This window comes from Dendrobates tinctorius, unplaced genomic scaffold, assembly GCF_039654945.1.
Source record: "Dendrobates tinctorius isolate UK_male_01 unplaced genomic scaffold, ASM3965494v1 ptg000046l, whole genome shotgun sequence".
NCBI lineage: Eukaryota > Metazoa > Chordata > Amphibia > Anura > Dendrobatidae > Dendrobates > Dendrobates tinctorius.
Genome location: NW_027361714.1, coordinates 38,395,807 through 38,410,919, shown reverse-complemented (window position 1 = coordinate 38,410,919; position 15,113 = coordinate 38,395,807). Strand labels below are relative to the sequence as shown.

Below are 15,113 nucleotides of genomic sequence, written 5' to 3'. Positions count from 1 at the left end.
TTCCCACATGTTTACTTTACATCAGCACAATTTTGGAACCAAGATTTTTTTTTTCAGGAAGTTATAAGGGTTAAAAGTTGACCAGCGATTTCTCATTTTTACAACACCATTTTATTTTTACAGACCACATTACATTTGAAGTCACTTTGAAGGGTCTATATGATCGAAAATACCCAAAAGTGACATCATTCTAAAAATTGCACCCCTGACGGTACTAAAAACCACATTCAAGAAGTTTATTAACCCTTCAGGTGCTTCACAGGATTTTTTTGAATGTTTAAAAATAAATGAACATTTAACTTTTTTTTACAAAAAAATTACTTAAGGTCCAATTTTTTTTATTTTACCAAGGGTAACAGGAGAAATTGGAATGCAAAAGTTATTGTGCAATTTGTCCTAAGTACGCTGATACCTCATATGTGGGGGGAACCACTCTTTCGGCACATGGCAGAGCTTGAAAGGGAAGGAGCGCCGTTTGACTTCTTCAACGCAAAATTGGCTGGAATTGAGATCAGACACCATGTCACGCTTGGAGAGCCCCCGATGTGCTTAAACAGTGGAAACCCCCCACAAGTGACCCCACTTTGGAAACGAGACCCCCCCAAGGAACTTATCTAGATATGTGGTGAGAACTTTGAACCCCCAAGAGCTTCACATAAGTTTACAGCCGTAAATAATAATCAGCTGACATCCGGCCGCGATCAGCTGCGCACCCCCTGTGAGCGCAGCTGAACGTGTGTGACGAACTATTCCGTCCATGGGACTTAAGTCTCAGGTCTCATGGACGGAATAGTACGTCCAATGTAAGGAAGGGGTTAATCTTGAATATTAAGTTATATTTTTTCTATTATATTTGATCCTGCTTACCCCTACTTAGGTTGGTTAGATTCTTGTAACCCTAGTGTTCTTTGCTTATCAAGAAGGGGAAGTAAGAATGAAAGCGCAAAAATGAGAATTGGCTGCAGAGGGAAGGGACAAAATATAGAATTTCTTCCAAGAACGGCAATATCCCTTGTGTGTTTATAAATGTTTGTTTATGCACACGGCATGGCTTAGAACGAAAGAAGCAATATTTGGCTTTCGGAGTGTGGATTTTCATAGATTTTTTGGGGGGATCCATATGGTGTTTGCAATGTCCCTAAAGTACACTTGCGGTAAAGATCTACGGATTTAGTGAATATTAGCCTACTTTTAAACTTACCGCTGTTCTTGCAGGCCATATCAACGCAATTTTTACAGTCCACCTTAATAATGGGCCGCAAAAATGCTTGTGGATTGCTGTTTTTTATTTTTCCAATACTATTGAAATAGTATTGGAAAAAAAAACGGCATTCCACAAAACCGGAAGTCACGGTGCATTGAATTACAATGTGGGCCGTGTCCGAACACTGTATAAAAGATTGAGCAAGCTTGATCTTTTATCACAGCCGCAAATATGGCCCTCACGGCCGTACAGCACACCGTAGAAATTTTGCGGGCAAAATCCGCCCGCAAAAACACGGTAAGTGTAAAAGCAGCCTTAGTAGGTTTAGTTCTGTGGGTATTTCAATTCATGTGTAGGCATATATAACTTGTGAAGTACATCATGGTCTATTATTTGAGGAAATGAATAGTAATTTAGCTATTAATGTTTGAGCTTTCTTTTATGCCATATGGTGTTCATTATTCATAATTTTCACTTTATTCTGTAGGTTAATAAAATAAATAAGATATTCCAACTCTGCTGCATCACACCATCTGTCCCAGAAGATCTGCCCTGCAGGGCTGGTCACCTCGGATCAGACACCACAGATGGCGTCATGAACACTTTACAAACTCTTTATGTTTCCCCTGTAAATATCCCCTTTTATTGGATGCCAAGGGCCACGGATCGGGTCACTGCTGCCGTGCCACTGCCCCTTTAAGAAGCGGCCCGGTACCGAGTACTTCACGGTCCTGGCGGGCGCTCCACAAGTACTAAGGACTGTAGAGAACAGAAGACCGAGTATAGCTTCAAGCTGCAGAGACCTCACACACTATCGCAGAAAGGAGGCCTCCAACAACACTTTGTTCACGCACGGGATCCGGATCTGCTTTCAGGCTGCTGGATTTCCATTTCCATCTGTACCAGTGCTCTGTCTGCACCTCAAGCCTCCAGTAAAAGGAACAGTAATTCTTGTGTCTGCAGTTATTGATCACACACGCAACCCTGCACTACGGTTATCCACCATCCTGCACTTAAAACTGCCCTGGGGATAAGCTCTGCCTGTGGAGAGCTGAACCAACTCTGCTGCATCACCACCATCCCCAGCGGTCTGTATAAGCATCGTCGGCAGACACCTTTATTGCCAAGTGAAACAGGTGGCATCGCGAACTTATCTACACATAGACTTTCTTCCTCATCAATCCTTATTTTTCATGGACACTCAGGGCCATGGACTGGGTCACTGCTGCCATGACACATCCCTTTAAGACACCGGCCCAGTACTGAGTAACCCACGGCCCTAGGCGCGCTCCAGTACCTCTCTTGCGCCGGTTTCGGAACTGTCGGGGCTGTCACCATTGTTGCCGGGGGGAAAGCTTTCTGAGCCAGACAGACCTTTGGACTTGACTGTAGGGGGCGTGTCAGGCATAAAAGGGACAGCACATGGGAAGACAGAGTACGCAGCAGGAGAAGGTTGGTTCACTCTCCTGTCAGCGACGTGATACCCCAGTCCCGCGCTGAGTTTCCCCAGCCTATGCGTGCACTGAATGTGAGTAGCCAAGAGCTGTGTTTCCGCCCACCTGTAATCATCTTCTCACCATCCCACTGATTGCCACGGGCTCGCAGCCTAAAGGGGGTTTTACACATAGCGATATCGCTAGCAATATCGCTAAAACGTCACTGACTTTGTGACGTTATAGCGATATTGCTAGCGATATCGCTATGTGTGATACTTACCTCCGACCGGCTCCCCCGCTGTCCGTCGCTCCTCGCGCGGCTCCATTTCTCGTCGTCTGCTTCCTACTGTGTGAGACGAGCGACGCTGGACGCGGGCGGGAGGACGTCTGGATCGCTGTGTGTGAAAGGTAAGTATCGTCTGCTGCGTTGCTGCTGCATCGCTGTGAGATCTTCCTGTGTGGCAGCTCACTAGCGATCATTTAGCGATGCACCAGTGATCCTGACCGGGTCGTATCGCTGGTCGGATCGATGGTGCATCGCTAAATGTAAAAGGGCCTTAAGACTGACCTGGTGTTTCACACAGAGCCGGGCAGTTTCACCCTCGCTGCCACCGATGTACTGAGCCATGCTTTGGTGATCTCACAGACTGTGATACCTCACGTTCATCAACCCGGGAACACAGGACCATGCTTAGGAAAGCCAGGATACACCACCTTCATAGTGAGCCAGTTCCTCGGCTATCTCCAGGATCATGGCAGAGACTTCACACGTCACTTATGTGGACGCCGCCGTGGGATTACAAGCCTTCACAGCCAGGATACCAGCAGACTGATAAGTTTACCTGTTTCATGAATCATTGTTCTTATTCAGATATAATATTCACATTTATTCTCTATTAACCAATTCCTCGCTGCGTGGAGTATTCCCTGTAATAAACCCATTAACTCTTGTTCTGCCTCCTGCTTGTGACTGCATCTTCCGTTTCCTGCTATCTCACACTGCATTCACACTATCAGTATTTTATATTTTACATCAGTATGTGTAAGCCAAAACCAGGAGTGGAACAATCAGAGGAAAAGTATAATAGAAACACGTCACCACTTCTGGATTTATCACCCACACCTGGTTTTGGCTGACAAATAGTGAGGTAAAATACTGACCAAATACTGAAGGTGTGAACGTGATCTCAAGGTGTCTTAACACAGGTGCAGGAGCTAGAAAATCCTCACATTGATCACTGGAATTGTGGCACCCCTGAGGCTTCAGTCGCCACAGAGGTACTGCACCTTCTCCTAAGGTGTAGTGCCCCACCATCCAGGTAAGGTGGGAACTCCTGACCATGCTCCACACCTGCATTCCACACACAGGATAGTTCAGTGGGGCCACCTAACAGCTTCAGGCTGGGGGTTAGCAGAGCACCCCTCGTGGAACCCTGCTTCGTAATACGAGATGTGCTTGCTGGGAGGCAGGTGGAGTGTGATGATAAAAAAGAGAGGGAAAGTGTAGGATTTCAAGTCAGTCTGGGGAGAGACCCAGAAGGGGTCAGTCTGACAGGAGGTCAGCAGACGAGGATCTGAGAGAGAAAGGCTGACAGCAGGTCAGCCTGAGAGGAGCTCAAGGCGGAGGAAGGCAGTCAGACAGGAGAGGCTGAGGACTGGTCTTAGGCCGGTTTCACATTTGCGCTTTATGGCGCTGTGACGGCCTGCGCACGGCCGCCGCTAAGCCCCGCCCCCTGCCCGCCCCATCCGGTCATCGCCGCCTACTAGCGCACATGGACGCTTGTGATCTGCACACCCTATCTCTAGCATAGGGTGTGCAGATCGTGCGCTGGCCGTGCGCAAGCAGGATTTTGCCGTGTGCTGCGCACTTTTGAAGGTGCGCCGTGCGCGCCAAAATGCAACATGCTGTGTTCGGCGCACACAGGCGCACCTTTAAAAGTGCGCAGCGCACGGCAAAATCCTGCTAGCGCACGGCCAGCGCACGATCTGCGCACCCTATGCTAAAGATAGGGTGCGCAGATCGCAAGCGTCCATGTGCGCTAATAGGCGGCGATGACCGGATGGGGCGGGCAGGGAGCCGGCAGGGGGCGGGGCTTAGTGGCGGCCGTGCGCAGGCCGTCGCAGCACCATAAATGTGAAACCAGCCTTAGTGGAACGAGCTCAGGGAAGGAAGAGAAGGAGAAAGAGACGTAGACTGGAGACTACAGATTCCATAAGAGAGAAAGAACAGATCGGAACGAAGGAGAAGAGAAGGACGGTGGGAAGCTGGTTGAGAAAGAGGGAGAACCCTTCCAGTCCAGAGAGCGCAAAGGCCTGGGCCCGGTCCCCGAGGTTGATTGGATCTTTATATCCGGCAACAGACACCGGAGGAGTAGTGAGCCGCTAACGTCTTGCTCCCACCATAGACTTGGGACACAACAGCGAAATGGATAGAGAGCTGGGACTCAGGAGAGGAGTCCCCGAAGTAGGCTACAGCTGTCTATCATACAAGTAGAGTCTAGGAACACCTAGTGAGAGGCATTCCAGGCTAACTAAGTACTGGAGTGCTTTGTCCCTAAAGGCGCATTTGAGGAGTCGTTCAGTGAAGGTACATATTGGTGGAGTGTGGAAGGGAGAATCCTATCCTGCCTGGAGGTTGGCTGGAGCCCTGACCTGGAGAACACAGTACGGAGGCAGGCAGTTGTGTGAACTGCAAACAGTGAGTAAAGCTTTGGAACCGCATACTCTGGTGTCCTCCAGTCATTCCCGCACCGCTAAACCTGGGTAACAACATCTACACCATCCTACTCCTCTCCTCATCCATTGCACCTACACTGCCCTGGGACTACAGCTCCACCTGTGGGGAGCTACACCATCTCTGCTGCACCACACCATCAGTCCCAGTGGATCTGTATGCAGCGTTGGCTTAACACCATACTTGCCAAATACCCCGGTTGGCGTCACGAACTATTCTAATAAACTCTAAACACCATTAACACCCCCGCCATCGATATTGGGGCCCAGGGCCATGGACCGGGTCACCGCTGCTGTGACACACCATCCCCCTGACACCGGCCCAGTACCGAGTACCCCACTGCCCTGGGCGAGCCGCGGGGGCAACCCAGAATCAGCTAAGCTTCATGATGGGGCTCAGGTGTGACTTCACTAAGGCTATGAGTAATATGAATTGATCTTCCCATAGTGAATCCATAGGATATAGTCAGATACTGGTAGAGATGTGGTAAAATATGTGATGGAGAGCCGCGTGTGGTTTATATACCGTGAAACGCCTTGAAAATATGGCAAAACTGAGGGCAGTTTCTCAGATGCGATATTACAGTACCAGTGCTGTGAATGAGATGTTATGAAATTTCATCCACCTGCTGCAGAAAAGAGCTGAAACTGACTGACACAGCGAATTGGACAACCCCATCCTGTCAGTTTAAGCTGCGGATATTTATTACATATCTTAGCGCATGTATAGCTGCTGCCGAGACGATGTTGAATTTGCTCTGCAAAGTTTTCCTGGAAATACTTCCATGTGGATGTACTCCTAGAGTATGAAGCAGGGCCAGTCTGGAAATGTGACAAATGGCATATGGTCCGGAGTGACTTCATTGATTGCGACACAGTAATTGTATCAGACGCCAACACTATTAACAGCTACAGTGGAGCAGAGACTTGCTGGTGCTGTCGTCATCTCCAGGGCTGTGGTGACAATCATACTGTGTGGTGCAGGAGGGGAGCTGTAGTGACCATCATACTGTGTGTGTGTGTGGACTGTTGTGACCACCATATAGTATCTGTGGCCGTTTCGCGTAGGTTTGTGCTTCTTCTGGTGTGTGCCATCTCATTTCTTCTATATTGGACTCTGTATAGAAGCTGTTTCGATTTTGACCATCATTTCCTCTAAAGATTTTAATTCTCCCCAATAATAATCCAAAAATCCAACTCTGGGATGTATCTTGCTAGAGAGTGACTTTACTTTGAGAGGGTATTTTCCTTCTTGAAAGCCCTTGGCCCCACAAAAATGCTATTTCTCTTATCCCTGTTGGCCCCTGGTCTCTCAGGATTCTCTGTTTTGGCATTGATGACCAAGTGTGAGCCGCCTCGCTATTCATGATGCCTAAACCCCGGCAGCAAGAATCAGAGCCCGGCTGCATGATTACACCCTGGTATGGTTTTCTCTGAAATGATCTGGCATTTAAGAGAAGACATACACATCTCACCATTGAAACTGGGACACCAAGAAGGAAAAGCTGTGAATTTATGGAAATCAAGGGACCAACACATATGTGAATAATATGAAAATAAGCTTTTAAAAACGTCTATTTATTCAGTAGTGAGTATGAGCGCCATCCGTAACAATATATGCACATTAATAATGTTAATAATGGTCAGCTGAGGAATGAATGCAAATGAACAAGACCATCTTCTACTGAAATTAGCATGCAGTGGTAGTTCAGAAACTGGCCACCAGGAGGCGGCAGCAGATAGGCTCCAGTATGAGAGATAGCGAGTCCAACAAAGATGAGAAAACACTAGCTCACACCAGACGCAAAACAAGCGGCAATATACGCGTTTCCGCTGTAGAAAACTGCTCATGTAACCAATGCAAAAATCAGGCATCTACAAGGACACATTTACTTTGGCAGGATTCCTTATGTAACAACATGGCTGACCTTGTATAACCTGGGCTGTGAGGACGTGACTCCTGCCCGGCAGCTAATGAGTCCTGGCTGCCTCCCGAGGCACGGTCCTGCACACGGTATCCTGCTCCATGTGACCGGAGAGGGGCCGGCACACCGGAGGTTCTGTCAGGAGCAGCTCCCATGACAGCCTGAGCCTGGGAGGAGAAGCCGGGCAGAGCGCATGGACATGTAAGTGAGGAGGAGGTGACCTGTGGGGGGCGCACTGCACAAGCCTGGCCACAGCAGGGGCTCCGGGGGGCTTCTCAGAGCGACCCTCGGCTCACACCTTACAGTGAGGAGAATCCCCCACTGCACCCAGGATAGTGGCCCCCCAGTAACAGCCTCTGGGGCCCCTCTGCATGCAGACATTGCAGGCCCCTCACTCCCAGCTGCCTCTGTATGGGCACACTATTAACCCTTCACCACCTTGGCACGTTCCCATTTTGAGATTTCGTTTTTGCTCCCCTTCTCCCCAGAGCCATAACTTTAGTTTTCCGTCAGTATGGCCATGTGAGGGCTTGTTTTTTGCAGGACGAGTTGTAGTTTTGAACAACACCATTGATTTTAACGTATCGTGTACTGGAAAATGGGAAAAAGTTTTAATCATGGTGAAATTGTAAAAAAAAAGTGCAATTTCACAATTTTTTTTTTACAATGTTCACTAAATACTAAAACTGACCTGCCATTAAGATTCTCCAGGTCTTTACAAGTTTGTAGATACCAAATGTGTCTAAGTTCTTATTTAAGTGGTGAAAAAAAAAAAAAAAAAGTCGCCATCTTCCGAGACCTGTAGTGTCTCAGTTTTTCGTTATCTTGGGCTGCAGTAGGACTTATTTTTTGTGCACCGTGCTGACTATTTTATTAACACCATTTGGGGGCAGATATGATCTCTTGATCGCCTGTTATTGAATTTTAATACAATGTTGCGCCGACCAAAAAAAAAGTAATTGTGGCTTTTTTTTATTCTTATTCTCATTACGCCGTTTACCGATCAGATTAATTCTCTTTTTATATTGTTGGATCAGGTGATTCTGAATGCAGCGATACCAAATATGTGGATTTTTTCTAAATATTTATTTGTTTTATTATCTTTATTTTTATATAGCGCTAACATATTCCACAGTGCTTTACAGTTTGTACACATGAATGGGGCGTGATTTAAACTTTTATATTTTTAAACATTTTTTTTCTACCTTTCATTTCAATGGGAGCCTAGAAGCTGCGATCTTCTGATCGCCTCTGCTACATATAGCATGGCTGCAGCCCGCCTACTCTATGTAGCTAAAATGGTCATCTGCAGTGAGCGCCGGCCACTGGGCGGCTCATAGCAGTTAGGCAATGGCAACCACAGGGGTCTCCTGCAGACCCCAGGTTGTCATGCCAACCCATTGGCGACCTGCAGTCATATGACATGGGTGCTGATGAGCGGGGTGTATGATGCCCTTCCGCATAATAATGTTAAATGCCTCTGTCAGAGATTGACAGCAGCATTTAACATGTTAACAGCCATGGTTGAATCACGAGTCCACCTGGGGCTGTTAATGGCACATATCAGCTGACGGAAAAGTTACTGGCTCATCGCCGGAGCCCACATCAAACAAGGGGAGGTGATCTTGGACATACCAATAAGTCCAAGGCTGCAAAGGGGTTAATGAATGATGAGATGTTGTACATAGTGAACCAGGTGTATAGTGCCAACTACTGCTGGTATGGTGAGATGGGGGTCCTACTCCTGCACAGGGGTCATCTGGGGGATTCCCTGGTTTCCTTGTGGCCAGCGTTAGCCTGTGTGTATGTACGCATTTAGGTGTTGGGGCATGAGTTCCAATTTTAGTGGGATAAGTCAGCCCTGGTTTTAGCCCTCTTTGACTCATAGGCTATGTTCACACTTTGCAATTTGTATGCTTTTTTTCCACAGGCAAAACCTGCTCTCTTGGCAGCAAAGAAGCAGCGTAAAAAAAAAGCAGGTTTTACTGAGTGTTTGCCTCATTTTTGGTGCGTTTTTTTATCCTGCTTTTATGTCGGGGTACATTTGTCTCTTTTGCATGACGATAAAGTTTAGTGCATAAAAAAATTATTTCATCAGGTTTTAGCACCAAAAGCGCAGCAAAACCTGAGGGTACGTGCACACGCTGCGGAATGCTCTGCGGATTTTTCCGCGTGGATTTAGTAAGATCAGGAGGTAAATCCGCAGGTCACAAGACCTGCGGATTAGCCTGCGGGTTTGCCCTGCGGTTTATCACCTCTACAATGGACGAGATGGCAAACCGCAGCAGAATCCACAAAAAAAATTGACATGTCATTTCTTTCTGCGGGAAAATCCTCACCGTCTGCACTGCAGTTTTCGTTTTCCATAGGTTATAATGGTACTGTACACCGCAGCAATCGGCAGCAGAATCCGCAGCGTGTGCACACACCGATACCTGTGATTTGCAGCGCTTTTGCTCTACCCAATCTTTTCAGTGGGTGAAAGATGCTGAAAAATTTTTTGAAAGAAGAGACCTGCTGCATTTTGCAAAAACGCAGCTCTTTGACTAAACAGTCAGGAAAAACCCCAAGGTGCGTGCATGAGATATCTAAAGTCTTAGGGTATGTGCACACGCTGCAGATTTGGCCCTGCGGATCCGCAGCAGTTTTCCATGCAGTGTACAGTACCATGTAAACCTATGGAAAACCAAATCAGCTGCGGAAAAGCAGCGGTTTATTTTCTGCAGCATGTCAATTCTTTGTGCGGAATCCGCAGCGTTTTTATACCTCTTCCTTTATAGGAATCCGCACAAAATCTGCAGAAAATCCTCAGGAAATCTGCACTAAATCCGCAGGTATAACGCAGGTCATTTTTACCTGCGGATTCAGCCAAATCCGCAACGTGTGCTCATACCGTTAGACTTTGCTGGTACTGTGAAACACAGCAGAAAATTTGCATTTAAAAAAAGCTGCAAAATAGCGTAGTGTGAACAAGGTTATGCGAGTTTATGAAAAAAAATGCACAATTGCAAATGTAAAAAAAGCAGGGGGAGTTGAATTGGTCGGGCATGGCGTACTTTACTATACTTATACTTTACTTACGTATACTTTTACTATATCACTAATTTAATTAAACTGCACCAATCCTAACTGCCAGGTTCATGTGAGGACATAATTTTTTTTATAATCGCAAAAATACCGTAATTGGGTATAACATCCTGCTGTGCCAGAGAATTGCGGGTACAGTAAAAAGCAGCTTTTAGGCTACTTTCACATTAGCATTTTTTAGCACAGCACTTTGTGCGCAGTAGAAACGCATGCAAAAAATGCATCATGAGTTTTGCATGCGTTTGCGGTTTTTTTAGGCGCATGCATTTTAACCAGTTTCTAGCCATGTTAGCTCTTAAAATGCATGCGTTTACAAACGCAGGCGTGCGCATGTTCTTGCGCACGCCTGCGTTCCCATAGACTGTAATGCGTTATTTTGGCACATTCCGTGCACATGCATTTTTTTGACGCTGTTGGACGGACCCAAGAATGCAACAGGTTGCGTCAGGCTTGCCTAGGCGCACACTGTAAAAAAGAAAGAAAAAGAAAACGCATACGAACGTGTGCAAACGCAAGACCATGCGCCCCCATGTTAAAGATAAGGGCGCATGACGCATGTGCATGGACGCGCACGAAGCGCTGCGCTCAAAAACGCTAATGTGAAACCAGCCATAGTTTGCGTAAAAAAAGCAGCACAACTGAACGTGTGAACACAGCTTAAAGCATTGTGTCCCCAGCATTCTGCCCCCTTATGGCACCGTATTATGGAGATACTGCTTCCAGGGGAGTATGTCTAATTTAGCAACATTTTGGCTCACGGCACGAGTCTTTCTCATGGCTAATCGTGTCGATAATGTCTAAAGTGCACAATAATGAAACAATGAACACCTATATGATGCCTGAAAGTCATAGGAATATAACCAGATGAAATGTAAATACCATATAAAAATCCTTCATTGAAATGATGGTTATCCCCCAATAGTAAAAGCATGGAAACACACTGACACCTTACAAAGGCATGGAGAAGTGCTGTTGCTGGTACAAACACAAAATGTGGATCATAACAGTAGGTTAAAGGGAACCTGTCACCAGAAAAAACACTATTAACCTTCAGATATGGGGTTAATAGCGTTTCTAACCAGCCCACACTTAGCCAAAAGCTGTGGAGAGAAAAATAACTTTATTCCCCCTAGCAGGGTTCCGATTTCAATCCTAGGTTCAGGCACCGCCCTCTATGCTTAGAGCAGTGACTGATTCGGCACCTCCGGGCGAATAAAGTTAATTTTCTCCCCGCAGAGTTCAGCTACGTGCAGGCACCAGGCAGGTTAGTAATGCTGTTAACCTGCAGATTAATCCCATTTCTGCAGGTTAATAGCATTTTTTTTTCTGGTGACAGGTTCCCTTTAATGCTGCAGTAGTAAAGTCAGAGATATGCATATAAATAATAGATTAATCCTGCAGTAAGCAGCTCAGAGAAGAGTATATAAATAGATATCCCACTAGCCAATGAGCAATGTATACAGTATTGGACTGGGGTGCCAAGGTCCCACCAGTAACCAACGCTACAGGCCCACTTTTAAACTACACGCAAATGTGACGTTATCCGCAATCACAAATTTATATAATAATGAACTGGGTAGATTGTTAAATGAATAAGATGCCGCCTTTGTACGTGGTGAAATTGTGCCACGTACTGCTCATATAAGAGGATGATGGCCCACTGGAGGATTCCCCTGTTCTCCTGTGAGCCAGTCCATGTTTCCTACAGTGGGTATGGAAAGTATTCAGACACCTTTAAATTTTTCACTCTTTGTTTCATTGCAGTCATTTGGTAAATTCAAAAAAGTTGATTTTTTTTTCTCGTTAATGTACACTCTGCACCCCATCTAGATTGGAAAAAAACAGAAATGTAGAATTTTTTGCAAATTAAAAAAGAAAAACTGAAATATCACATGGTCATAAGTATTCAGACCCTTTGCGCAGACACTCATATTTAAGTCACATGATGTCCATTTCTTTGTGATCCTCCTTGAGATGGTTCTACTTCTTCATTGGAGTCCAGTTTTGTTTAATTAAACTGATAGGACTTGATTTGGAAAGGCACACACCTGTTTATATACTGTAAGACCTCACAGCTCACAGTGCATCTCAGACCAAATGAGAATCATGAGGTCAAAGGAACTGGCCAAGGAGCTCAGAGACAGAATTGTGGCAAGGCACAGATCTTGCCAATGTTACAAAAGATTTTCTGCAGTAGTCAAGGTTCCTAAGAGCACAGTGGCCTTCATAATCCTTAAATGGAAGAAGTTTGGGACCACCAGAAGTTTTCATAGACCTGACCATCCAGCTAAACTAAGCAATCGTGGGAGAAGAGCCTTGGTGAGAGAGGTAAGTTAGACCCCCAAGATCACTGTGGCTGTGCTCCACAGATGCAGTAGGGAGATGGGAGAAAGTTCTACAAAGTCAACTATCTCTGCAGCCCTCCACCAGTCAGGCCTTTATGGCAGAGTGGCCCGACAGAAGCCTCTCCTCAGTCCCAGACATATGAAACCCCAAATAGTTTGCTAAAAAAAACACATGAAGGACTGAGAAATCTGATGAGATGAAGATACACCTTTCTGGTGATAATTCTAAGCGTCTCATATGTGTGGAGAAAACCAAGCACTGCTCATCACCTGTCCAATACAATCCCAACAGTGAAACATGGTGGTGGAAGCATCATGGAAGCTATGGGGGGTGTTTTTCAGCTGCAGGGACAGGACGACTGGTTGCAATTGAAGGAAACATGAATGCCGCCAAGTACAGAGATATCCTGGATGAAAACCTCTTCCAGAGTGCTCTGGACCTCAGACTTGTCTGAAGGTTCACCTTCCAACAAGACAATGACCCTAAGGACACAGCCAAAATAACAAAGGAGTGGCTTCGGAATGACTTTGTGACCATTCTTAACTGGCCCAGCCAGAGCCCTGACCTAAACCCAATTGAACATCTCTGGAGAGACATGAAAATGGCTGTCCACCAACAGAAAAGATATATATCTTTGTACTATGTTAGCCAGTAGATAGAAGAATATTTAGAATTGAGAGTCCTCAGTGGTTGATACCTTTTAATGGCTAACTGAAAAGATGCTTGCAATTTGTTACTATCTTTCCAGTTAGCCATTAAAAGGTATCAACCACTGAGGACTCTCAACTCTAAATATTCTTCTGTCCACCAACATTCACCATCCAACCTGATGGAACTGCAGAGGATCTGCAAGGAAGAATGGCAGAGGATCCCCAAATCCAGGAGTGGAAAACCTGTTAAAACATTCCCAAGAAGACTCATGGCTCTACTAGCTCACAAGGGTGCTTCTACTCAATACTGAGCAAAGGGTCTGAATACTTATGACCATGTGATATTTCAGTTTTTCTTTTTTAATAAATTTGCACATTTCTGTTTTTTTCGGTCAAGACGGGGTGCAGTGTACATTAATGAGAAAAAAATGAAGTTTTTTGAATTTACCAAATGGTTGCAATGAAACAGAGTGAAAAATTTTAAGGTGTCTGAATACTTTCCGTACCCACTGTATATGGGGAATCTGATACTGACCCGGCTCATTGTGTTGTAGCAGGCTTCTCTTTTGCCTCTTACTTCAATGAGTGTTTTGCTACCTGCAGTGTAATGGCGTGATGAAACAGACACCTTAAAAAGCCCAAAATATATTGCAAATCCAATGGCTGTTACAATAGCAAAGCGTCAGAGGAAAAAAAAAATAGCAAAACATTATTGTAGCCACAAATGGTATCCAAATATGTTTTTCCAGGGGTATTGTTACCAATATGTGTCCAAATGGTATTCTGGCAGGCAATGGGGGTCAGGAATGAAAATTTCGTTTTGAATCTGATTTTATTAGGGATAATGTCTCATGAATATCAGTTTGTTACATTCTTCTTTAACACGAAGTCCCAGAGAGGGGTCATTTAACATTTCTACTTTTGGAACACGGGTCGAATGACCTGAAGGATTTTATCTAACATCCTATAATCACCGTCTTTTGTTCTGTAATTAAAGCCACTACTGTCGAACCACAGGAGGTTGTTGTTTTCCATTGAGTTTAGCCTTTTAGTTTCTAGTTAGTTCTATTCAGTTTATTGTATTTGATAATATAAAGACTATACTTAGTGTATTTAATTTTATTTGAGCAAAAAAGCACTGAAACAATGAATCATTTTTTATATATCTTAAATAGAGAATTAGAAATTTTAGAACAAGGTACAGCTGTGAGTAATGGCGTCTAAAGCCCCCGTTACACATAGCGATATCGCTGTAAAGTCACCGATTTTGTGACGTTGCAGCGATATTGCTAGCGATATCGCTGCATGTGATACTTACCTCCAACAGGCTCCCCCGCTGGTTGTCGCTGATCGCGCGAGAAGCTCCTGGATCATTCCTCGTCGGCCACTTCCTGCTGTGCTTCCTGCTGTGATGAGGAGCGACGCGTGGAGCCGGGCGGGAGGACGCAGGATCGCCGTGTCTGACAGGTAAGTAGCGATCCCCGTCCCCAGCGATGTCGCTGGTGAGATCTGACTGTGTGGCAGCTCATTAGCGACCACCTAGTGATGCACCAGCGATCCTGACCGCGTCATATCGCTAGTCGGGATCGCTGGTGCATCGCTAGGTGTAAACGGTACCTTAAGTCAAGAGGACTGAAATGTCAGTGTGAAAAATATACAAAAGAACAACTGTTATTTGGCTCCATGCTTTTTATTTTTGATATAAAAATAATAAAAAAATACAAGGAATAAA

At 45.4% G+C, this 15,113-nt stretch overlaps 2 protein-coding genes across 8 annotated transcripts in view; both read left to right on the top strand.

The window, feature by feature from the left end:
• The window catches only part of LOC141089434 (MFS-type transporter SLC18B1-like), a 164,642-nt gene extending 162,488 nt beyond the window's left edge, over nt 1-2,154 (top strand). Inside the window, exon 14 of the mRNA XM_073575839.1 lies at nt 1,692-2,154. Coding sequence (XP_073431940.1) covers nt 1,692-1,704 — 13 coding nt within the window. The 3' untranslated portion in view covers nt 1,705-2,154. The remainder of the gene's footprint in view (nt 1-1,691) is intronic.
• Nucleotides 2,155-2,297: 143 nt separating this feature from the next.
• The window catches only part of SLC18B1 (solute carrier family 18 member B1), a 134,842-nt gene continuing 122,026 nt past the window's right edge, over nt 2,298-15,113 (top strand). Inside the window, exon 1 of one of the 7 annotated variants that reach the window (XM_073575836.1) lies at nt 2,298-2,732. Coding sequence is in view for 2 of the 7 variants with exons in the window: in XM_073575831.1 (XP_073431932.1) it covers nt 8,962-9,022 (61 nt within the window). In the remaining 5 variants the exon portion in view is untranslated. Of the gene's footprint in view, nt 2,733-5,250; nt 5,339-6,803; nt 6,962-7,102; nt 7,500-8,886; nt 9,023-15,113 lie in introns of those variants that run through there. The other 6 variants (XM_073575835.1, XM_073575834.1, XM_073575832.1 and 3 more) reach the window with 6 other exon arrangements.